This window comes from Pan troglodytes, chromosome 1 (assembly GCF_028858775.2).
Source record: "Pan troglodytes isolate AG18354 chromosome 1, NHGRI_mPanTro3-v2.0_pri, whole genome shotgun sequence".
Lineage (NCBI taxonomy): Eukaryota > Metazoa > Chordata > Mammalia > Primates > Hominidae > Pan > Pan troglodytes.
In genome coordinates this window covers 146,020,442-146,046,682 of record NC_072398.2, presented here as the reverse complement: position 1 = coordinate 146,046,682, position 26,241 = coordinate 146,020,442, and the positions used below count along the sequence as shown (strand labels likewise).

General features: G+C 41.2%; 1 protein-coding gene across 4 annotated transcripts in view; it reads right to left on the bottom strand.

Moving 5' to 3' along the window:
- Positions 1-21,186, bottom strand: part of MCOLN3 (mucolipin TRP cation channel 3) — a 30,773-nt gene extending 9,587 nt beyond the window's left edge. Inside the window, exons 1-7 of one of the 4 annotated variants that reach the window (XM_016921657.4) lie at positions 20,680-21,186; positions 17,425-17,654; positions 13,305-13,472; positions 6,406-6,559; positions 5,204-5,288; positions 5,028-5,124; positions 1,427-1,526 (exon numbers count right to left, since the gene is read on the bottom strand). In XM_016921657.4, the coding sequence (XP_016777146.1) occupies positions 1,427-1,526; positions 5,028-5,124; positions 5,204-5,288; positions 6,406-6,559; positions 13,305-13,472; positions 17,425-17,652 (832 nt within the window). In that variant the 5' untranslated portion in view covers positions 17,653-17,654; positions 20,680-21,186. Of the gene's footprint in view, positions 1-1,426; positions 1,527-5,027; positions 5,125-5,203; positions 5,289-6,405; positions 6,560-13,304; positions 13,473-17,424; positions 17,655-19,593; positions 19,922-20,679 lie in introns of those variants that run through there. The other 3 variants (XM_054667617.2, XM_009424388.5, XM_009424391.5) reach the window with 3 other exon arrangements.
- Between the last annotated feature and the right edge of the window lie 5,055 nt (positions 21,187-26,241).

The following is a 26,241-nucleotide window of genomic DNA, read 5'->3' as shown; positions in this document are numbered from 1 at the left end:
GCAGAGAGGTTGATTTATATTGCATAGTAAAGGAAGGCCTCACTGAGGGAGCAGGGGGTTTTAGCTGAAACCTGAGTGATAAGAAAGAGCCACGCTTATGGAGATTTTGGAGAATCGAAAGTGCGAAGTCCTGGCCACCATGCGTGGAGCCAATGGAGAGAGGTGGGCAGAGGTGTCAGCCATTGTACACTGCCACAGAGCTTGTCTCTATTTAACAAGTTAGACTGCTCTCTGCTGACAAAAAAAAGAAAGTACTTAAGACTAGCTCTGTGATGAAGCATCCCATTAGTATCTGCCAAGGAGCATAATTACTACATAAATGTCTAAATTGACTTTAGAGAAACTTACAAATTAAGAAACAAACATTTGAGAGAATGCCTAGGTGCCAGACACTTGTGTATGCTCTCATTTTCCTCATTCTGGTGTTCGTGGAGAATGATTATAAAGTATACAGATGACAAAACAGGCTTATGTTTCAAATGTGACTCAAGAGCCTCATATATTTGAAGTTACCTATTAGTGAAAAAAATACTATCATGGCAAAATTTCATTTTATTTACTCTATCTCATTATTACGTCTGAACTTGGCAAATCAATTAGTAAGAAACTTTAGAACTGTGATTATCCAAGTATAGTCTGAGTAAGGACTATTTACACATTTCTAGGCCCCACCCCAGACCTACTGGCTTGCATAGAGCTGGGGAAACTGCATCATAGCAGGTACCCAGGATGATTCTTCTGCTGATTAGAATCTGAGAACTCCTCATCTAGCGACCATTAAGTCCAGTACGATGTACCATTATGTCACTTATGAGAGACTAGAAAATTAGATAAATTCTTTCCAGGCAATTCTCTCCAGTTCAGCTCCAAAATTCTTGACAGTATTTGGTCTACACCTGAATTTTTGTCCATATTTCTAAGAGTAGATCGTTTCCTCTTTCAGTACACTTTTAAATGGACTGAAGACAATCATAATATGTGGGATGCTGCAGGGTCACATCCTACCTGACTTGCCCCTGGCTTCTGAGCCTTAGTTTCTTCATCTGTAAAAATAAGGATTCTCCCTATCTTAAGGGCATTTAAAAATATTAAAATGAAGAAAACTAAGGTGGAAGTAGGTATACAGCATGCACTCGGTAAGTGTTGGTCTGGGAAGATGTATGTAGGGTTTTGGTGGCGGGGGACTGTGAGTACATTCTTGGTCAGGAGTGGGCAAGTGAGGGCACAAGGAGAGGAAGGCCATTTCAGTTATTAATGACTCATATATTGCCTGAAACATCAGAGTTGATCTACTTGTAGAGGTTTAGGGACTTGAAAATGGTCTAATCTTCTATTTGTTGTTCTAGATATCCAGAGGGTGGTATTTTAATAACCATTTTACATTATTTAATAACCATTCTGAAAACTAGTAATGCGCATCACTTACTTGATCCAGATACATGCCAGTCTTTACATTCTCTGATGGAAATGTCATTATCTAAACTTATTTTAATTCTTCCACTATGGGCCTTGTTGTCAAATGTTATCTGTGAAGACAGGAAAACAGTCAAAAACATACTTATAGTTTTGGAGCCAAGAAACCTCTACACATTAATTAGGAAACAATTCTTTCAAGGGGACAGGAGACCCAGATTCTCAACTCTGATCTGTTGCTAATTCTGTTCAACCATGGGAAGTTCTCTTCATTTCTCTGTGAAATGAGAACGATGAACTAGATCTTCTACAGAGACCCTGTAGTCTCTAAAACATTATATGTCTAGGGCAGCATTTCCACTCCAAAGAACTTATATAACAAGAGCACTTCCTCTTGCTCTCTGTTCTAAGTACCTCCAGATACCTTCTTCATGTGAGCAAGAACTGGTACAACTGTGCTTTCTCCCAAATTCAGGCAGGACCTCAGTTAGGGGTAGATTTTTAGTGCTGCTGTAATTCTTACTAATACAAAGGCTCATTATTTCTGCTTTGAGACATTTCAAGTGGAGCTTTTTTGATTTTTATTCTGGGCCTAGATTTCTTAGTCACGTTGGCACTACATGTATTATAAAGGGTTTGGTGACAGGGAGTCAACAGTCACATCTTGCTTCAAGAATAACCACTTCAGGACACCAGGGGCCAAGCAGGACAAAGCTAGGCCAGAACACCTTCCATAGTTTTCCTACTGTCTTCCTTATGCAAGGACAGGGAAGGCAAGGCAAGAAAATCAATCCGTTTCATTTCTGCCTCTTCTCTTTCTCTCAAGTCCTGAAGAAAAAAAGTTCTTTGAAAACTTTGTCATTTAAATAAATTGTATTGAAGCTTCTCCATATGGGGTAATCAGAAACACTTCAAATATAAGATTTCAAATGACTTTTAAAAGTTCAACCACTGTATTTCTCCTCATGAGGGACTGTAAGCTTCTTTCTTTGACAAGCAACTGAGGGCATAGTCAGTGTCTGCCCATATCCCTAACGGCTGCAAGACCCAGCCTACGGCCTTGTGCAAGGAGGACGCTCAGTGTTACTTGATTGAGTCAGAAATCCTTGCCACGGAGAAGCCATGCTTTTCCTACACAAAGGGCCTCCAACTTGTACAAATAATAGGTGCTCACTAAATATCTATTGAGTAAAAAAAACTGGGACTTAATGTCAATCACATCTCAGTAAACTGAATCCCAAAGAAAGAAGAAAAATAATGGATGGGATTAGAAAACATTAGATAGCACAGAAGAAAAAACAGTGAATCTGAAAATATAGCAACAGAAAATATCCAAAATGAAACACACTGAAAAAAACTGAGACATAAAACAAACAGATCATTACTGAACTATGGGACAACTCCAAGTAACCAAATACAGACGTTTTTGTCTCTGAATCTCTGAAAAGGTGGGGGGGAAGTGACAAATATATTTTAAGAAAATCATGCTGAATAAATATCAAATATAATGACAACTATAAACCTACAGATCCAAGATGCTCAATGAACCTTAAACACAGTAAACATTAAGAAAACACCATCAAAGCATTTCACAATCACATTGTTTAAAGTAAGAGATAAAGGAAAAATTTAAAAGCCAACAGATGGGAAATAACATCCCATAGATAAGAACAAAGATAAAGATGACAGCAGATTTCTCATTAGAAATAATGCAAGCTAGAAGCAACATCTTTAAAGTGCTAAAGAAAAAAACAGTCAACCTACAATTCTATAGCCAAGGAAACTACCTTTAGCAAAGGAAGGCTTGGAATAGAATAATGGTTACCAGAGGCTAGAAAGGGTATTGGGGAGGCATGGGGGATAAATAAGAGTTCGTTAATAGGTATAGAGATACAGTGAGGGCCGGGCACGGTGGCTCATGGCTGTAATTCCAGCACTTTGGGAGGCCGAGGTGGGTGGATCATGAGGTCAAGAGATCGAGACCATCCTGGCCAACATGGTAAAACCCCATCTCTACTAAAAATACAAAAACTAGCTGGGCGTGGTAACGTGTGCCTGTAGTCCCAGCTACTCTGGAGGCTGAGGCAGGAGAATCGTTTGAACCCGGGAGGCAGAGGTTGCAGTGAGCCAAGATCACACCACTGCACTCCAGCCTGGCAACGGAGCGAGAATCCATCTCAAAAAAAAAAAAAAAAAAATACAGTGAGATGGGAGAAATAAGATCTAGTGTTTAGTAGCACAATATGGCAACTATAGTTAATAATTTATTTTATATTTCAATATAAATAAAGGAGTAGATTTAGAATATTCCCAACATAAAGAAGTGGTAAATATTTGAGGTGGTGAATGTTGTCCCAATTACCCTTATTTCATCATTACACACTGAATGCTGGCATCAAAATATCACCTGTACCCCATAAATATGTATTCATAAAATTTTTATTTAAAAGATGCTAATAAGAACTTTAAAAAGGAAGGCAAAATACTTTTTTAAACATACAAAAGCTGAAAGTGCAGACCTGCACTGTAAGAAATGTTACAGGAAGCCCTTCAGGCAGAAGGAAAATAATACCAGATACAAACTGGGAGCTACACACAGAATGAAGCACACTGGAAATGGTAGCTACATGGGCAAATATTAAAATGTTTTTATTATTATTTAAATCACTTTAAAAGATAATTGACTGTTTAAAGAAAAAATAGGCTGGGCACGGTGGCTCACACCTGTAATCCCAGCACTTTGGGAGGCTGAGGCGGGTGGATCACGAAGTCAGAAGATCGAGACCATCCTGGCTAACGCGGTGAAACCCCATCTCTGCTAAAAAAAATACAAAAAAATTAGCCGGGCATGGTGGCGGATGCCTGTAGTCCCAGCTACTCGGGAGGCTGAGGCAGGAGAATGGCGTGAACCCGGGAGGCGGAGCTTGCAGTGAGCTGAGATCACGCCACTGCACTCCAGCCTAGGTGACAGAGCGAGACTCTGTCTCAGAAAAAGAAGAGAGAGAGAGAGAGAGAGAGAGAGAGATTAATAACATATATTGTGGGTTTATAACACATGTAGAAATACATTATGTGGCCACAATAGCACAAGGGTCAAGATGGGAGAAATGGAAGTACATTGTCGTAAGGTTCTTACACTGTATGCAGTGGTATAACTTGAAGGTAGACTGTAATAAGTTAAAGATGTATACTACAAACCCCAAACATGGAAACATCCATGGTGAGGACACTAAGTAACAAGAACCCTTGGCAGTAACCTTTAGCTGACAGCCAGCCATAGACTGCTGAGAGCCAACCACACAAAACCTAAAAACACCTGTTCCTTTTGGGTTTGAAAATCTATACCAGGCACTGTTCGTGGTACTGGAAATAGTAGTGAACAAAACAAGGTCCCTGCTTTTCTAGAACTTATACAGAGGTGCAGAAGACATAACTAACAAGTAAACTTGTTATTATAGCAAAATAGAGCTAGATGTATCAATGCTTCCCTTATGCACATTCAAGTGAAAACATCCTATTTTTTTTATCACACCGTAATCCAAGGATATGAAACATTACCAGATAAAACAATTTTTCTCCAGACTGGAACCAAATTCAGCCTGGCCCACACTTACAGTCAGAGTAAAGTCATAACAGTCAGGGAGTTCTTGATGACGAACTGTCTGCAGATTAATGGCTTTCAGTTTAAACTGAAGCTCCACTGTTAGGAGTCTAGAAAACAGAGGTGATTTTAGTTCTGTGGCAATATATACGTGCAAACGTAAGTTACACTCCTGTCTGCTCCCCTCACCTGTGGAAGTCCAGTGTTAAGTTCAGTTTATTTTCTGCTGGTGTCCCAATGTGAAAAGGTTCATCTGGCTCCACAAAGAAACACTCTGCCATAGAAAGGAACAAAAACATGATACAGTACTTAAATAAGACTGCATTTTGAAAGGCTGATACATTTAAGACCAGTTATTCAGATTCTATTATTTTTCTGAATTAAAATTTTAAAAGCTAAATAAACATTGATACCACATGGTTACCGTGACTCATGTGTTTTTAAGACCTAAGTGGCTACATTTCTGGAGTGGATGGAGGCTAGACAAAGATCTGAACTCTATTTCATTAATGTTATATAAATGCTGTCTTCGTTTTTAAGCCTAGATAAACTTTGAGTCCCTCCCCCTTTTTGTATCCTAAGCATAGGATTTGAGGCACTTGCAGTAATTACAGTAATATTTTCTAAGCAGTTTGAGGGATCTATTTTTAAAATATGCACTAACAATGTTTCTTCAATAGACATCCCACACACACACCAAAAAAGGAAGACAGCATTTTAGAAAGTTTTCCCTTTCAGTACTGTTATCAGTATTATCTCTAGAAAAAAAAATCCTAGTGGCTGTTGTTAAAAGTATTTCAATACTTATTTTTTAACTCAATGACCTAAGCTAATATTTTAGGCATAATTGCAAATAGAACTTTGCTAAGAAGAATACGCCATGCTATTCCATGTTCTGATTTTCATTCCTCCCCTTCAATCTACCCCCAAAGATGCATGATAGTGAAGTGGTATTGGGGCAGGAGAGTTTTATATGTACCAAGAGTTTGCAAGCGTAATGTTTTACAAACATTATATCTATTAATACTTCACTGGCATGTCCTGCACAAGAGATGGTGGAGTACGATAGCTAAGAACACAAACAGCCTGAGCCCAATTTCAGCACTGCCTCTTCTAGCTCCATCTTTGGCAGATCATTTAACTCTCTGAGCCATACTTTAGTCTTCTATAAAAGGGGATAATAATAATCCTTGACTTGCTGGGTTTCCTTGAGGATTCTTGAGTTATAGTAAAGGGCTCAGAACAGTACCTGACACATAATAACTCGTATATCATTCTTACTATGTCCTAATATCACAGACCAAATCAATGTTTTCAAAGATGAAATTACTAATTTTAAATATAAATTGAGGTGTTAAAAATTGAGGTTCTAGGTTATAGAAGAACATCACCAGTTTCAATTTCTGGATCGATGTCAAAGGTATCATTTCCAGGGTAGATGTTTCCTCGCTTGTAGAAGTGCTGACAGATTGCCATAGCAGATTGCTTGGTACCTTTGTTCTCATAAGCATGATTCCCAACGGAGACATTGTATAGCTGCAAGTACTTCAACAAAAATGAGAAACAGAAAATGGTAATGCCAGCCAGGGCAGGAGTGAAGCCATAACTCCCCTCCCTCCCCACCTCTGATCCTGGCAGGTTCCCTTGGGATAGAGACATTCACTTTGATAAACAGGGTAAGTGACTTGCTGCTGTGCACTAGGAAGGCAAAGGGCACTCACAAATTAGAGTTCTAGATTCAAGCCTCATTTCTGTGACAAACTTTCTGACCTTCTAGTTCCTGATCTGTAAAATTAAAGTCTGAAGCCACATAATCTTTGCATTTCTTTCCTCCCTTAAAGAATTATGTTTAATTCAGGTGATATTCAATGTAAATACATATTTATCTTTAAACTATCTCCTGTAAGGTCAGAGTTCTACTTTAACACTGTAGTATAAGAAGTGGGATACAATTATTATAGGCTAGCCAGCAAAACCTTTTTTAAAGAAAGTGTTGGTTTAACCTTTATCTTTGCAAGATTATAATTTAATCACCTTCATACCAATATTGCCTATCCTAGTGGGTCCTCTACATTTAAAAAAATTACTTTTACAAGTAAGAATCTTATAGTGCCTTGGAATAACTGTCATCTTAAATTCTTAATGGATGTCTGCAGACATGTTTCCAAAACAAAGTGTTTTTGGAGCAATATGTCTGGTACAGTTGGTCATTCTGTCACTCTTGAAATGAACAACTTTGTGTGATCGACACATAGAAAATAATTCTGCTAAAAGATATGAGTGAAGCATGCTATGACAAATGAAGAAAATAATTTCTAATATGGGATGGATTTTGAGTTGGACCTTGTCAAGGTCATTAATGAGCAGCGTATTACCAAATCTGATGCCTAGTTCTCAGTCCTCCTATAACTTGACATCTCCATGGTATTTGATGCAGTTGAATGCTCCTCCTACATGGAATACTTTCTTTACTTGACTTCTGGGACACTGATTGTTTCTTCTTGGTCTCCTTTGCTGAAATCCTCCCACTGCCAACCTCTATATTTTGGCCTATCTTTGGGTTCAAGCCATGACCTCTATCCACATTCTCTCCACAGCTGACTTCAACCAGTCCCATATTTCAAATACCACCTCTATGCTGACAGCTTCCAAATTTGCATCTCCAGCTCTGACCTTTCCACTGAATACCACACATGGATGACAATCTGCCTACATGATGCCTATGGTGTCTAAGAGGAATCTCTAGTAAATGTGCAAACAGAAACACCTGCTTCTTCCATAGTAATTCCCTTCTCAATAAATTATTCTGTAAGTCAGTCAGTTGTTCAGGCCAAAACTTAGGAAAGATCCTTTTGTCAATTCCTCTTATACTCCACTTCCAGTCCATCTGAAAGTCATGCATGACTTTCAAATTATCTCTGCAAAAGAATCACTTAAAAATCTGAGCCTCTTCACCACAAATAGGACTGTCTCTCATCACCTTCACTGATATGGCCTTAGTCCAAACCACCATCCTCTCTCCCCTAAAAAATTAAGCCTCTGCCTCTCCAATCCTCCCTCTCACCTTAGTCTAGTCTCCATCTAGAACTCATAGGATTGCTATAAAGAGTGAATGAATTAATGCATGTACAGCTCTTAGAACAGTGATATCCAAAATACACTTGCTCAAGACTCTTGTTTTTACTGTTCTTCCTATCTGGAAGGTTCTTCCTTGAGATAGACACAGGCTGCATGCCCTCTCTTTAGTCTGCTGTCTGCTTACATGTCACCTTGTCAGAGAGACCTTCTCCAACCACCTCCAGCTATTCACTTTGCTGGCTTTGTTTTGTATTTCACAGTACTTATAACAAACTGACAGATGATGCTCTTCTATACTTATTTACTACCTGGCTCTTCCAATGAGAATATGACCTCCTTGACTTTATTTGTTCACTGCAGTACCCTTGCACACACAAAAAGTGCCTGATACATAATAGATACTATTTTTGTTTGTTTTTGTTTTTGCGAGGGAGTCTCGCTCTGTCACCCAGGCTGGAGTGCAGTGGCATGATCTCGGCTCACTGCAACCTCTGCCTCCTGGGTTCAAGCAATTCTCCTGCCTCAGCCTCCTGAGTAGCTGGGAGTATAGGCTCATGCTACCACACCTGGCTAATTTTTCTGTAGAAGTAGAGACAGGGTTTCACCATGTTAGCCAGGAAGGTCTCGATCTCCTGACCTCGTGATCTGCCCGCCTCGACCTCCCAAAGTGCTGGGATTACAGGCGTGAGCCACCGTACCCAACCAATAGATACTATTTAATAAATATTTGAGTGAATACATGTTAGATTTTGGTTATGTATATTATCATTGTCTCTCCCCTATCAAAAGCCCTTCCATGGCTTCCTGTCTCTTTCAGAATAACATTCAAGGCTCCTTTCCATGTCCTGAGAGACCTGGCCCCCAGCTCCTCTGGCCCTAACTCTGCCCCCTCATACTTGCCTCCCTCGCATTTTCTCAAACATACCAAACACTTTCCAGCTTCAGGGCCTTCTGTTGCCACGCCTTCAGCTTGAAATATTCTCCCCAAGATTTCAAGTCTTCAGAAAGGCATTTTCTGACCACTCTGAGACTACTGTTATTGCCTTATGCTAGTTTATTTTTCTTCATAGCACTTATCATTACCCTAAACCAAAAGATTTTAGTTAAACTTGTTTAAAATCTATCTCCCCGATTAGAATGCAAGTTCCACAGGACAGGGAATTTATCAATTCACTGCTCTAACACCAGCCCTGCAGGCACACAGTAGGTGCTCAAATATTTGTCAGATTAATGGTGAGGTGAAAAATTATAATAATGCGATGGAACTCTTCATTACTAGAGCTAATCTGTGCACAGTGAGTTGGTAAACTGTTAGGATAAGCTAGGTGATTATGGCACCAAGCTTTCTGTTAGCATTAGGATTGGGAAAGTGAGCCAGAAATCTATGGTAACAGAAGCAAGCTTCCTAAGCTAGTAAACAACATTGTGCTTGGCATATAGGGATAAAGTAGAATAATGCTGGAGATACTCAGTTCTGAGATTTTTGTTTTCCATTTAAGGTACCCAGTAAGACCAGTGTGCCTAGAACATATGATGTGTAATGGGAGGTAAACTGGGAAAGGCAAACAGGGGTCACGAAGCGCAGTCATAGCTGTGATGGGGCCCTACAACTCTCCCAGAGTCCAGGTGTAATTGTGGGGCAGTCCCCACAAGAATCACCTAAAGGTCTGAACCTCCTGACCACAGAATCTTGTGTCTTAAACCTTTTAAGTTCTTGAACTGTGAAAGATCTGAGACCCACGGCTGCAGGTACCTGTTCACATTATACCTACATACACCACATAGTTACGTTATATAATATATACATTAACTATATACGCTATAGCCAGACTTCCTTGAGCTCTTCATATGGCTCTTTGTGCAGGTCTGAGCATCTGGCAAGAACTGGGTAATCTAGGGAAGCAGCAGGGCTGTGTCCAGCTAGAGGGCAGCTCTAGAGCCCAAGACAGAGGGTTACGGGACAGAAATGTGGTATGAGATGATGGTTGGAACTAACTGGTGGAACTAACAATGGTGAGACGGCACAGAGCAGCCAAGTGGCTGAGGCCTTGGAGGAGCTTTAATTAGTCTGGGCATCCGTCCCTCCTGGTCTCTGCAGCTCTGCCTTGAGAGAAGGAGTTTTCAGTCAGATTCATGGGTCCCAGGTCAGCCTTTGAGTGGTAATATAAAAACACATTAAATGTCCTTAGCTAAATGCTGTGGCACCAAAAGCAAGAGGTGGTAGGGCAGGGGGGTAGGAAAGAAAGGAAGCCATCCAGAAACAGGAATTTATAAACTATGTTTGAGCTGCAAGAATAAACGATTCCCGGAAGACCCTGAGGCCTTTCAACCTAAGCCAGAAGACCAGAAGGAAGAAACAGCCTAGGGAGTGTGGGTGGGAGGAGAATATGAAGCTGCTCTTGGATGGGCAGTTCTGAGGTGCTTGTGAGGTAGGTGTCTGGCAGTGTGGGCAACTGCTTGGGAGTCCCTTCATCATAGTGATGGCTGAGGCTGGGTAGTGGAGGTCATTTCTGTAGGAAAACGACCAAGCTTTGAGGACTGCTCAAATTTAAGAGGCAGATGAAAGAAAAGGAGCCAATAAAGCTGACCCAAAAATTATTGAAGAAATAAGAGGAAAGCCAGGAGACAGCCTAAAAAGAAAATAAGGTCTCTCACATTCAAATATAGAAACATATATAATAAACAGTAGTGCTGTTATAATCACAGTATTGGATCAGAATGAGCCCTGGAGATTATCCAGTAGGATGACATCTTGGGGCTAAACCCTTGGGGATAACTAATAGTCATGGATATGCTTCTAAGAACTGAGATGCCACTGCCCTATTTGTCAGTTCCTCTCAGTAACAATCACCTCAACTATTAAGTAAAGAAACGCTTTCTTCACAGAAAACAAAGATCCTTCCTGTTTTAATAATAATTTACATTTTGGCCAGGTGCAGTGGCTCACACCTGTAATCCCAGCACTTTGGGAGGCCAAGGCGGGCAGATCACTTGAGGTCAGGAGTTCAAGACCAGTCTGGCTAATATGGCGAAACCCTGCTTCTACTAAAAATACAAAAAAAAAATTAGCTGGGGGTAGTGACAGGAGCCTGTAATCCCAGCTACTCAGGAGGCTGAGGTGGGAGAATTGCTTGAGCGCAGGAGGCAGAGGTTGCAGTGAGCCAAGATTGTGCCACTGCACTTCAGCCTGGGTGACACGGTGAGACCCTGTCTCAAAAATAAAAAATAAAATAAAAAATAAAAAATATTAATTCACATTTTTTCTATTCATTTCTCAGAAGCCCGAAAGAGAACTGACCTCATTAACACTCAAAACCCTACTTATTCATAAAAATTTTGATCAAGACACTTTTTATCTTCAGCTAAAAGTACCTACTGGTGCTTAGAAAAACAGTAAATCATCTTAGAAAACAATAGGGAATCAACAGTAGGGAGTCATACATGGAATGTATGTGTCCCTCCAAAGTTCTTATGTTGGAAATTAAACCCCAATATGATAGTCTTAAGAGGTGGAGTCTTTAGGAGGTCAACAATCATGAATAGGACTACTGGCCTTATAAAAGGCTGGGAGAAATTAGCCAGGCCATTTTGTCCTTCTGCCTTCCATCATGTAAGAATACAGCAAGAAGGTGCAAGCCCTTACCAGTGGTAAGGTAAGTGATCTTGGACTTCCCCAGCTCCAGAATTATTAGGCAGAAATTTCTGTTGTTTGTCTGTTATCTAGTCTCAGGTATTTTGTTGCAGCAGAAGGAACAGACCAAGACAACTAGAATAAAGCAGGTACATGGATTTCCAGAAGGAATGTGGAAATCTGAAAAAGTGGAATGGCCTAAGTGCCAAATACTACATTTTGAAGACTGAGTCTAGGTCTACGAATAAAGGTTAAGATGATTTATAAGGAATTTAATGCACTTTGGGAGGCTGAGGTGGGAGGATCACTTGAGGCCAGGAGTTTGAGCAACCTGGGCAACATAGGGAGACCCTGTCTCTATAAAAAAAATTTTTTTTTAATTAGCCAAGCATGGTGGTGCATGCCTGTGGCCCCAGCTGCTTGGGAGGCTAAGGTGGGAGGATCACTTGTGCCCAGGAGGTTGAGTCTGCAGAGAGCTGTGACTGCACCACTGCACTGCGGCCTGGGTGACAGAGTGAGATCCTGTCTCAAAAAAAAAAAAAAAATTTAATGAACTGTTTACCTCTTGCCTCTATCCCACTCCCCGCCACCCCCCGAAAAACACCAAACTACCAGTTTAGATCAGACTAGCTTTAGAGAAACGTAATATACTTAAAATTCTAAAAATGGAGTATCTCCATCATTATGCCTTTTTCCCCCTACAAGCTGTAGGACATAGTTCTGTTGAACAGTTTATGTAACTTATTTCTAGTACTTTAGATTTCTGGCTCATTTTCCCAACCCCAGTGCTAACAGAAAGACTTCATGCCATAAATATGTATTTTATCCTAGCAGTTTACATCTTACTGTGCATAGACTGTCTCTAGAAAATGAATAGCCATGATTATACGATAATAATTTTCTGAAGAAAAATTGTAATAATTTTGAAATGTGTCCTTCAAACTAACCCAGTCTGGGAATGCTGACTTCAAGGACGCTTTCAATGACACCTAGAGATTTTAAAATTTGGGGTCTTGAGAAAGTATTATTTATGGCAAAAATATATATTACAAACTCAGAATAAAATACAGTATTCATCTATATGAAAAACAAGCTTGTTTTTTGTTTGGCAGTTAGTCAATGTCACAGTAAAATCATTGTCATGTATGACATAAAGGCCTTACTTTCAAGTGAATTTTTAGGTCTTGGTTGCTGTACAAACTATGAAAAGTTAATATTCTCATTATTTGTTAAGGGGCCCTGAAAGTATACTTTCAGCTCTGAGGACTTAATGACTACTTATACCCAGGGTCATAGTTAGTAATTTCAATCTTTGAGACTCCCATGCCAAGCCCTAACTCTGATTCTTTTAATTAAATCTTCAAAGTTTCTGCCTTTCTGTTACTAAACAAAAGCTTTTCTCAACTTCTGGTTTTATAAAAATTTGTTGACAATATTTTTAAAAAATTAAAAATAATTTTGTATGTGCCATTTCCAAGCAGCACCCTTCTCCACTTGAATGTCAGTTTCTATTATGTACATTGCCACCATTTTTCCAGTCTGTTCTTTTTCCCAAGCAAATAATGCACACACTTGATTTACCTGGTTTACTGCGAAGATTAACTGATCATACACATCACTTTGTGTGTACACTGCATATGTGTCATCCATTCGGTCCATATATCCTTTTAGGAAAAGGTGTTTGAATGCTATAGTATTCTCTTCCTTGAAAGCTACCACCATCTGGTTACTTAGCCCAAATAAGACCAGCTTAAAAGAAAAAAAAGAAAAGGTAAGAGGGTGGAAAATGTGGGCAGAAAAAGCAGAGCAGAAGGTACAGGGGCTTGAACAACAAATAGAAGAGTTTAAAATGAATTCTCTGGGACATCAAGAAGGTTTTGCAGCAGGTGGATAATAAATTAAGAAAGTCCAAGTCCTATGACCAAACTATATTCCTAGGTCTAATCACCAAAACCATGACAGTAAGACCAAAAATAGAAAATATCCTTTCAACTCATGTTTAAATTAAAGTATATTAACATAATGTGTCCTTAATAGTCATGCAGGATTGACCTCAGCATTTTACGTGAAACTCAGTTGTTGACACACACAAAAGGTTTCACTGCACTGTTGTCATATTAACCTAAGGCCTTTCAATTATACCTAAAAGCTTACTATACAGCCGGGCGTGGTGGTTCACGCCTGTAATCCCAGCACTTTGGGAGGCCAAGGCAGGTGGATTACCTTAGGTCAGGAGTTTGAGACCAGCCTGACCAACATGGTGAAACCCCATCTCTACTACAAATAAAAAAGTTAGCCAGGCATGGTGGCGCATGCCTGTAATCCCAGCTACTCAGGAGGCTGAGGCAGGAGAATTGCTTGAACCCGGGAGGCAGAGGTTGCTATGAGCTGAGATTGTGCCATTGTACTCCAGCCTGGGCAACAAGAGCGAAACTACGTCTCAAAAAAAAAAAAAAAAAAAAAAAAAAAAGCTTACCATACTCTAAGTCTCTCTTTTGTCTTCTCTTCCCTCTCATCCAAACCTCTCTCTCTCTCTCACACACACAAATGCACACACAGGCACACACACACACACCACATGCTGTACATGCTGTAAATTGAGAAACTACACCCTTACTTAAATCCCAGAGTGAGGCAGAGTATATTTTATATGGAAGGCGGGAACAATGTTGAGCACCTATGTGCCATACACTATTCCAGGAACTTTCCTCATACTAATCCTGCAGTGTATTCCTAATACACCAATTTTAGAGATGAGGCTCAGAGAAGTTACATAGTTTTTTCAAGTCACATCACTAGCCAGTGTTGATACAGTGAAAATTGAAACCCATGTCTGACACACTAAATCTAGGTTCTATCCACCCTGTCATGCTACACAAAGTAATCCAGGGTTTGATCAGAAAAAATACAGCAGACAAATCTTTTCCCCTCTCCCTTCCACATATGATATATGGTCTGCACCCCACACATATCATCACTCTGCACCTAACTCTCATTTCTGCAGAGCTTCTTTAATTGTCCTCAATAAGATGACATCTTGATATTCTAGGGATTTTGCATCTATTGAAGCTGATGACCAAACAGCCCCAAAGAATTCCCAAAGATATTCTTACCAGTCATTCAACTACATGAGTACCTCTCCTGTGTCAGCAGTGAGCTAGGGACTGAGGATACAATGAGAAGACAATTGGTCCCTGCCCTCAAAGGTTTAGTGGCAGACAGGAATAACAATGGCTGAGAGAAAACTGCTGTAATTCAGAGAGTAAGCCAGGTAGTGGGAAAAGAGAAATTTTTAGTAGGGTGTCTATCATTGTAAACATCTTTCTTTTGCTGCTGCAGACACAAAATCTCCAATTTAACAGAAGGACCACCTCGTTTTCCCTGAGATAATCTGTCACCATTTGCTCACTTCATTTGCTCAATTACAAAGCTGTCTTTATCTAATATTTGTTTGATTGCTCTGATATAAATTACGGAAACATCACAATTAAGAAACCCTCAGTTCCTTTTAAAAACTTACCTAAACACCTTTTACATGCTTATTACTAGCAGCCTTAATATCTTAAACCATTGTTCAGTTTTCCCTTGACCACCTTAGTAAACATAGGAAGGTAGATGAGCTCCCTAAAAATTAAGAAGTAATTACGAACATAAATCTTAGAGAAAATAAATCTGAGTTTGAATATCAGTTCTACTCTTCTAGTTTCCTGACTATGACAGGGTCCTTTTCCTTACCAAGCCCCTCACTGTTCTCCTCCGTGAAATGAGGATACCACTACCTACCTTCCAACTTGTTTTAAGAATTGAGTATGGGCCGGGCACGGTAGCTCACGCCTGTAATCCCAGCACTTTGGGAGGCCTAGGTGGATGGATCACCTGAGGTCAGGAGTTCAAGAGCAGCCTGGCCAACATGGTGAAACCCCATCTCCACTGAAAATACAAAAATTAGCCGGGCATGGTGGTGTGTGCCTGTAATCCCAGCTACTGAGGAGGCTGAGGCAGGAGAATCGCTTGAACCCGGGAGGCAGAGGTTGCAGTGAGCTGAGATGGTGCCACTGTACTCTAGCCTGGGTGACAGAGTGGGACTCCATCTCAAAAAAAAAAGAATTGAACATGATGACATCTATAAAATGTTTAGCCTGGTACACAGCAAACACTCAAGTGGTACCTATTATTATTCTAAGTAGAAAATATTCATGTTCAATTGATACAGGCTTTTCTCCTTTATAAGAAACAATAAACTTTTCACTATTGAGACACACCATATTATCACTCAGAAGTTAAGAATTTCAATTTCAACTTGCCAAATATTTGGCTGAGAATTGAACATCCATTTTCAGGGTAATATAATAGAGAGAATGCCTGCCTTCAAAGTCTTGATATTGCCACTGACTAGCCATGTGACTTTTTTTTTTTTTTTTTTGAGACAAGGTGTCGCTCTGTCACCCAGGCTGGAGTGCAGTGGTGTGATCACCACACCTGGCTTATTTTTGTATGTTTTACAGAAACAGGTTTTCACCATGTTACCCAGGCTGGTCTGGAACTCTTGAGCTCAAGCAATCCACCCACCTCAGCATCCCAAAGTGCTGGAATTACAGGCATGAGCCACCCTGCCTGGCCAAGCCATGTGACTTTAAAAGAGCTCTATGAATATCAGTTTCCTCTTCTGTAAAATGAGCCAGTAAGAATGTTAGAATTAAATGAAATAATGTACTGGAACAGGGTAGTCACTAAATGTTTGTTTCCCTTGATACAACACCCAGCATTAGAAACAAGCAAGAATTCTACCAACTTCATATGATTGTAAAAATTGCCTTGGTTCCCTAACAATCATAAGTGTTTGTTCTCAATAAGCAGTTAAAATTAGTAATATCCTGTTTTTTTTAATCTCTCCTTCAATACCAATTGTTTATTTACTCAGGCATTTTTCACCAACTTAGGAAGAGTAAGTAATAATAAAAATAAACCTATCACATCTATTTTTCTCACTAAAATCTGCTTCTATTTTGCCCTTTGCTTTTAGCAAGAGATAATTTCACCAACAGGAAAACATATTTTCATAAGAATAAATCACAACCAGTATATATTAAGAATCACAAAATATGGTTCCCCCTTTCCCCCCCAAAAAATATTAAAAGCAGCCAAGGAAATGTGATTTAAAAGCTCCCTTTGAACTAAAAAGAGGTCCTGTGTTTCACTAGCTCCTGCCACTCCTCTTCTGTTAGTTAACTTCACATTCTTCCATTGCATGGTTCTCATGATCACAGGGTTGTGAGAATCTAAGAATTTGCCTGTAGCAGGAACCCTTTAAGTTTCTGAAGAGAGAAATTCCCAGGAAACTAACTAGGAAGGAAAAGAAAGTCCTAATGTTGGACAACACTAGTTTCCATGGCTTATTTAGAAACCAGCTGAACCTCTTCATTGGAAGCCAAATATTAGTTTTCTTTTCCTGAAAATTAATTAGATTATGTGACTAAAATTATAACTTAGCGAACGATAGAAGAAAAAAACTAAGAAAAAAGAAGACAAACTCTTTCACAAATGTTGAAGACAGAAGGGTCTAAGATTGTATGTTTTCTTATCTGCTACTCTTCAACATTTTGCATATAGTTAAAAGTTATTAAAAAAAAAAAACCACTGTCCATAGTTATCTTTGTAATTAAAAGAGGCTTTCACCAAACTCATGATCTGAGATGCTTACCTGGATAGTCACCATTGCAATTTTTAGAATTTGTATGGCAAGTTTCCATGGTTTTCTACCTCGAGCCCAGAACTTCTCACAGGGATTCATGAAAAAAAATTTGAGTTTTCGCCTCATCTGGTCTTCTAATAGAAGCTCCTCAGATGGAGATGTTTGCTGGTTAAAATTGCAGCGATTTTCCTCTTCATGAGAGCTGCAGCTACTCACAACTACCTCAGGATCTGCCATCTCTAGAGGAAAAAAAAAAACAACAACCAACATTTCCATTTAGTGAGTAAAGACACAAGTCCATATTCTTTAATATTGCAAGGAGAAGCCCATACAGAAGTCCTGGTTTCAAATAAGCACCATTGCTCTAAACTGCATTTTAGATGTTTACAGAATCAGTTCCAATGTAGGACGTCACTTTTTTATTTGTTTTAATTACAAAGTGAATTTTCACCTAGTTCAAAGTTACCAAATTCAAGGGCTGCTCCCATTAGTAAAAGATTATATGTACATATATATAGGATGTATATGTTTTCTGCCTCACTCAGTATAGTTAGAGGATCAGAGACCTGAGGACCTGGGGGAAGGACTTCAGAGGGTAGGTGGGCCTTGAAGTTATATGAAAACTTTCATGTATGTGGCTGTGGACACTTTTTCCTGGGAGGTAACTAAAACTTTCACAGATTATCAAAAAATGTTTAAAACCACCGAGTTAAAGATAGCAGGGTGTAGTGTAAAGAACAAGATTCAGTTTGGTTTCTAATCCTGGTTCCATGACTTGACATTTCTGCAATCTCAGGGAAATCACTTAGCCCTTCTGAGCCTCAGTTTCCTCTCCAGCAAAATGGGAATAACAACACCTACCCTTCTATGATTGTAGCCAGAATTAAATAGTTATGACTGTAGAGAGCATTAAATAAAACAGTAAACAACGCCTTTGCATAGGGTCTAGCGCTAAGCAGACTCACCTACCTAACACCCACAGCAGACAGGGCGGCTTCCTAGAAAGCCAGTAAGGTTCTTAAGGGGCAGTATGAGCCTCAGGAAACATAACTGTTGTACAAAGGGGAAAGTGGGCCCTCAATTTAAGCCTAATTCCCAGTCTGTGGCATCGCTTGTAATGACTTTTTATTGAAGGCCTTATATTTATAGCATATTTTCAAAGTACTTCATGTCTATTTGGGGGGGCAGGTACGTTTCAAAAGGGTTGGGTCGGGCTGGTTTTATTGTCTTCAGAATCAGTTTTTTCAAAGTGACGGAGAAGTCACTCTAGAGACTGGGATGGATCTTGGATTTTCCCTCAGACTAAGATTGATATTATACTATGGAAACCTGTTCAAAGTAAAATACCCCAAACAATGAGTAGCGTCCTTCCATACAGAATAGAAAGGCAGGCTTTATTTGACATTTTAATAATAACTTGTACTCAGCAATGAAGGAGGAAAATTGTAACCTGCATTCATACAATATCTTACAAGTCACTGGTTAGATACCATGCTGCTTTCCAAGTCTAGAACCCCACTTTTGATTCCAATTCAAGCATTCTTAGCAAGCCCAACATCTCCGAACAATAGATACTGGCTATAAAGAGTAGCATGGGGAAGGTTTTTAAACTCTTGTTAATGAAAAGATTAATAAGGATACTGCTGGATGAATAAACCATAAAACATATTTACTGTATGGCAAATGCAGTACCTTCAAAATGAAGTAATTATTATATAACTCATTAAAGTGTGGCTCATGTGTGCGTGTTAAAATGCCTGTCAAAGCATAAATGCAGTAATTCTTAGGTAAAGGCATAAAGGAAAGAAAAAGTTATTAATCAATTAGGATTTTCACTTAACAGTTTTACTTCCTTCAAAAAGGCAGGATATTTTAACCAGCATTTAAGGAGACTTTATCTATAGGACTTAAAACGCAGATGATTTCATGTTGACCAAAGCTCGCATATGAACACCAACATAATGATGAAGCTGTCAATAAGTATGTTGGTGAGGTGTATATTGACACTAAGCGCTTTCCACTTTGATACAGGGAAAATTAAATTTTAAACAAACTAGCCACACACCATGTAACAGTAATCCACAGGAACAAAGAGAAAACAAGCCAACCAGCATATATGCAGCACATCACAACGAGTTGTCCCGGTAGACATTTCATTCACCAGGACCAGATGCTGACCTTGGAAAAGTCAGCTTTACCCAGTCTGAAAAGCCCTTCCGAGGGTGCACTTTTAAAAACTGCAAACTGTCGGGAACCCCAGCAGCTGAAGGAGGTATTCGCAGCCAGCCACCCTTGACATTCACCCGGAGCGCCGGCGCGGGAGGCAGGGTGGGCGAAGGACCCCATCAGGAGAGGCTACCCGACGAAGGGGCCATCCGGAGAGGCTACCGAAGTATCTATCAGGCATGCTCTTAGAAGGAGCAAACGGACACACACAGGTTACCTATTCCTGGCGGGCAGAGGCTTGATTGGAGTAAGCTGCAGAAAATTGGAGAAAGCCCGGGAGTGTATAAATAGCAAAGGCCTCCCAGTTGGCGATAAAGTTATGCAACCTCGTTTTTTCAGAAGCGCTTTCCCACTTCACCAGACACAAAACTTTAGTCTCTCCAGTCTTCTTTCTTTTTTTTTCAAACAAACAACAAGGGTTGACACTTTTGTCGGGCAGTGTGTGCGAGAAAGAGCCGCAGGGTTGCAGCGATGTCCCAGAGCGGTCGCTGCCATCCCCGGGCACTGCCGTTGAGCTCAGACGGCCGCAGCCCGGCTGGCGGCTGCTTTCAGCCAGCGCAGCGACCCGGGCCTGAGCCCCGACTTCCAGCCGCCCCCACCTCTAACAGGGGGACAGTCCGCCTTGAGAGGGGCCAGCCGAGCCGCGTCAAGGCCATCTGGAGCCCGGGCCGGCATCCAAGCCTTCCAGCCCAGGGGCTCCGGGCGGGGGTGGCTTCCAGCCCTCTGAGCCCTGGCCACAGGTGGGCGGCGGCCTGGAGGGGGACCGAGGAGCAGAGCACCACCACCCGCCCAGCCCCGGGCAGGCCCGGCAGGCGCGCACCTCCACTGACCTGCGGGCGGCTTGGGGGCGGCGCGGAACAGCTGCATCTCACGCCCAGCTCCAGCCCGCCTGCCCTCCATGGCGCCGACTGCCCGGCCCGGCCCTCCCGCGGCGTCCCCGACGGCTCGCTGCCTCCCGGACTCCCCGGCCCTCCCTGTGCGCTGCGGGCGCCGTTCCCGCGACACCCGACGCCCCGGGGCGGCGCCCCGCGGGCTCACCTGGGGGACAGCGGGGAGCGGCCGCAGCTCCGGTGTCCGCGGCGAGGGCGCAGGGCGAGTCAGCGAGCGGCTCCAGCAGCCTCGAGCCCCGCTCCGCCCAGAGTCAGACGGGAGGAGAGCGCCCCGTCCGCCGCCCGCGCATCCTCCCGCCCCCGCCGCTTTAACTCGTGACCCTACTCCCGGCTCGGGTTCCCGCCGCGCCCTGTCGGGGGCCGCTTTTCAGGAGCACAGGTGGGACGCAGGAGGCCGTCCGGAGGAAGCCGGCGTTGTGCCCGTTCCCTGCCACCCCCACCCTATCACTCCCTTCATTTTCTCCCTGAGCAACCCGCACCGCCCTGCTCGGGTTTGCCAGGTTTGCTCCGGAGCTGCCGCCGGCGCCGGGGGGCCACCCCCTCCTGGCCAAGGCCCCTCAGGTGGTTGCCGGGCTCCGCGGGTGCGGGATCTATAGCGCCTAGCTCCGGTTAGTGTGAGGCCCCGCTGCAGCCTCCCATTCTGATTTTTGCATACAAGGTGAAATCTTGAATGTCTTAGCGTTTCAAGCCTGAACCTTGTTCCCTCCCTGGGTCTTCTAGTTTCAGACAAGTGCTGTGAAATGAGTGGACAGTCGACTAGACTCTTCTGTAGATTGGGGGCTGGGGCAGAAAGAGCCCTGGGAAACTTTTCCAAGAAATGTAAATAGAAATACCTGAAGTAGACTTTGAACCGTAATCTTTTTCTTCATAAATTATCTGTAAATATTAAACCTAATACCCCTTATCAGGATTGGATCAGGAACTTTGGTTAATTTTAATTATAATTGCTTTGGATTTGTTCTGATTTTTAATTTTTACTTATTTTTTTTTTTTTGGCCACGGGTAAGTTCGTAAAGGTCACTGAATTTCCCTACTAGGGTATTCCTGAAATTAGATCGATACCTAGCAAACCTTTTATAAAACCTGTTTTCAAATCCTAAACCAGTATGCATGGATTACTAATAAATTTTTGCAACAGGGTACAAGAATTTTATGCTGTTCATCAACCTGGATCCCACAAACTGTGAACAAGGTAGATACCCAGAAAGGATATAATTGGCACAGTCAATTCTCAAGTGCAATTTGGAAAATATAATGTAATCTTTAATGCCCATATGCCTACACACGATGTAACGCCATCTCCTTACTTGATGGTAAGAGTTTGAAATGCTTGATTGTTCAGGAACAATCTGAACTTTGGAGAGGTTCACAGTCATAAATGATGGCACTTGCTTAACCCTCGTTTTAGCTGAGTTATAAGGACCGGTGAATAGAAAAAGCCAGGTTTTGGAGTCAGACAGATGAGGGCCCAAATTCACTTCTGTGCCACTTATTGGTCTCTAGGGAGTTACTTACCTTCTCTGAACCCCTTTTCCTTTTATGTGCTATCTGTGAAGTTAGCCGAGAGAAAGGACGAGAGAGAGGGAGAGAGAGAGAGAGAGACCGAGAGAGACCGAGAGAGACCGAGACCCAAGTTCAGGCAAGACTTTATTCAACCTGCCGGCTGCTCCATTACAGACAGAGGAGGCAGTCCTGAGCTTACAAAATGAGGGGTTTATGTGGGGGAGAGAGACCCTGGAGTTGTTTGTTGGTTAACTCTGCCACATATCACCTTGTGACGTTTATGGTACCGGAGGGTGTAGGTAAAGTTTGTTTATGCTTCCCACGACCTCCCACTGTGCGGTCCGGATGGTTTGTAATTGGGTTTGCTTTATAGCAGCAGGACCTGATAGGTAAAAGTCTGCTGGCTTCACCGCGGTGCCTAGATAGGGGCTTAGAAATGTAAAAAGGTTTGGGGGAAGGGGAGGGGTGGTACAGAGAGGTTTGCGGGGGTGGGGGGCGGGGGTGTTGGCAGTACCAAGAAGCTTTTTTGGGGTAGCTTGTCCCTAACACAATCTAGCTAATAAAAGGAATGGTGATTTTTAATTAATATGATACATGTAAAGCACCCATTACTATATGAGGCATATGTGATGTGCTTATAAATGCTGATTCCCCCTTTTTATTGGAAGACTTAATGAAAATATCAACCATGTTCATAAATTACAAGACTCAGTATCATTAAGATGTCAGTTTTCACCAAGTTCATTTATAGATTCAACCCAATCTCAATGAAAATTCTAGCAAACTGTTTTGTAGAAATTGACAACCTGATTCTAAAATTCCTATGGAAGCAAATGCAAAGAATCCAGAATAACCAAAGCAATTTTTTAAAAGAAAGATAAAACTGGAGGATTTATCCTACCTATATCTATAAAGCTATTTAAGCTAAACAACTTGGTACTGATGAAGACAGACATATAGACTACACATAGGCAATGGGACAAAATAGAACCCAGAAATAGATTCACACATATATGGTCAATTGATTTCTGACAAAGATGTTAAAACAATGTAAAGGGGAATATTAAACCTTAACAATCAACATAATGATGTTACTGGCTTAAAGGAATATACTGACACCAAATCAAAAGAAAGACAGGAAACGCTGACATCAAAGGTTTACATAAACATTCCTGGAAAGCAAGAGAGGAGTGCATAAAAGAGAAGCGGTAAAGATCTTATCAGTCAATCTTGCTTTTAACTTTTACAATGTTATAAGTTTGTGTTTCTGGACTTGTCAGTGAGTCATTCTTGTAAATAAACATCAATACATTTATACTTATAGAATACATTTGTTTTTGTTTTTTGAAACAGGGTCTAGCTCTATTGCCCAGGCTGGAGTACAGTTGCTCGATCTCAGCTCACTGCAACCTCTGTGTCCCGGGTTCAAGTGATTCTCCTGCCTCAGCCTCCCGAGTAGCTGGGATTACAGGCACATGCCACCATGCCCACCTAATTTTTGTATTTTTAGTAAAGATGCAGTTTCACCATGTTGGCCAGGCTGGTCTTGAACTCCTGACCTTAGGTGATCCGCCCACATCGGCCTCCCAAAGTGCTGGGATTATAGGCATGAGCCACCCCACCCGGCCTCAACATATGATTCTATGTAATGCTTTTGTTGTTGCTAGAATATCCAAATGGTATCTTACTATTATAACACATTTTGGTGGACGACTGACTACGTATACAACACTTCTCATAAGATTATAACAGAGTTGAAAAACTCCTATCACCTAGTGATGTGATAATGTCACCGCAATAACGTTGTAGAGCAATGCGTTATCCACCTATTTGTGGGGATGCTGGTGTAAATAAACTACTACTGCACTGCCAGTCTATAAGAGTGTAGCACGTACAGTTATGTGCAGTACATAATACTTGACAATGATAATAAGCAACCATGTGATTGGCTTACATATTTACTATACTATTATCATTATTTTAGAGTATACTTCTGCTTGAAAAAAAAAAAAGCCAGCTGTCAAATAGCCTCAGGATGATTTCCAGAAGAAGATGGTGTTATCATAGGAGATGACACTTCCATGCCTGTTATTACCCCTGGACATCTTCCAGTGAGATAAGATGTGGAGGTAGAAGACAGTGATATTGTTAATCCTGACCTTGTGTAAGCCTATGCTAATGTCTGTGTTTTTGTCTTAGTTTTTAACAAAAAAAAGTTTTAAAACATTGAAAAATAGAAAAAAGCTTGTAGAATAAGGATATAAATAAAATATTTTTGTATAGCTGTACAATATGTTTGTGTTTTAAGCTGTGTTATTACAAAAGAAAGTTTACTCATTTTAAAAGTTTGGCCAGGCACGGTGGCTCACGCCTGTAATCCCAGCACTTTGGGAGGCCAAGGTGGGTGGATCACAAGATCAGGAGTTCAAGACCAGCCTGGCCAATATGGTGAAACCCTGTCTCTACTAAAAATACAAAAATTAGCCGGGCTTGGTGGTGGGTGCCTGTAGTTCCAGCTACTTTGGAGGCTGAGGCAGGAGAATCACTTGAACCCGGGAGGCGGAGGTTGCAGTGAGCCAAGATTGCACCACTGTACTCCAACCTGGGTGACAGAGGAAGACTCCGTCTCAAACAAAAATAAAATAAAAATAAAATAAATAAATAAAAGTTCATACCATTTCCATTGTGCAATGAAAAATAAATAAATGAATAAATAATTTAAAATTTTAGGCCAGGAGAGGTGGCTTATCCCTGTTTATCCCAGCACTTGAGAGGCCAAGGCGGGAGGCCTGCTTGAGTCCAGGAGATCGAGACCAGCCTGAGCAACATTGGGAGACCCCATCTCTACAAAAATTTTTAAAAATATCCAAGGATGATGGCATGTGCCTGTAGTCCCAGCTACTCCGGAGGCTGAGGTGGGAGAATCACTGCGTCCAGGAGGTCGAGGCTGCAGTGAGCCATGATTGTGCCACTGCACTCTAGCCTGGGCGACAGAGCAAGACCCTGTCTCAAAAATAAAAAGTTTATAAAGTAAAAAACTTACAGTAAGCTAACATTAATTTATTATTAAAGGAAGAAAAATGTTTAAAATAAATTTAGTGTAGTCTAAGTGTACGTGTTTATAATTTATGGTAGTGTACAGTAATGACCTAGGCCTTCACGTTCACTCACTGCTTACCTACTGACTCACCCAGAGCAACTTCCACTCCTGCAAGCTTCATTCATGGTAAGTCTCCTATACAGGTGTACCATTTTTAATCTTTTTTTTTTTTTTTTTTGAGACAGAGTCTCGCTCTGTTGCCCACACTGGAGTGCAGTGGCACGATCTCAGCTCTGCAAGCTCCACCTCCCAGGTTCACGCCATTCTCCTGCCTCAGCCTCCCAAGTAGCTGGGATTACAGCCACCTGCCACCACGCCTGGCTAATTTTTTGTATTTTTAGTAGAGACGGGGTTTCACCGTGTTAGCCAGGATGGTCTTGATCTCCTGACCTTGTGATCCACCCGCCTCGGCCTCCCAAAGTGCTGGGATTACAGGCGTGAGCCACCGCGCCCGGCCCCCATTTTTAATCTTTTATATCATATTTTGACTATACCTTTTCTATATTTAGATATGTTTACATACACAAATACTAAACACTGTGTTCCAGATGCCTACAGTATTCAGTAAGGTAGCATGCTGTACAGGTTTGTAGCCTGGGAATAATAGGCTACGCTATACAGCCTCGGTGTATAGAAAGCTATCCCATCTACGTTTGTGTAAGTACACTCTATGATGTTCATACAACGACAAAATTACCTAACAATGCACTTGTTACGACGTATCCCCATCATTAAGCTATGCATAACTGTATTTGAATACCCAATCTTGTTTTCTGCATTTTCCATAGTTTGAATATTCACTGATGGGTTTAGTTCTTTGTAAAACAAAGTATTTTTTTGTTAAAAAAGTAAACGAGCTTATATAAAGCAACAGATACCCCAACGTCCAATCTGATAATACTTTGGAAGCACGTTTAACAAGTGAACTGACATGAAGTGCAAAATGAGAGAAATTTTCTCTCATCTGGAATATCTGTCACAAAGCAAAGATGAAATCTATCAGATAAGGAAATTGTTTTATGTGTTTTAAATTGTCACTTGAAGAATTATTTTTTAATTAAAATTTAGAATTTTTTATTTAGAATTTATTTTGCATTGATGCTTCCT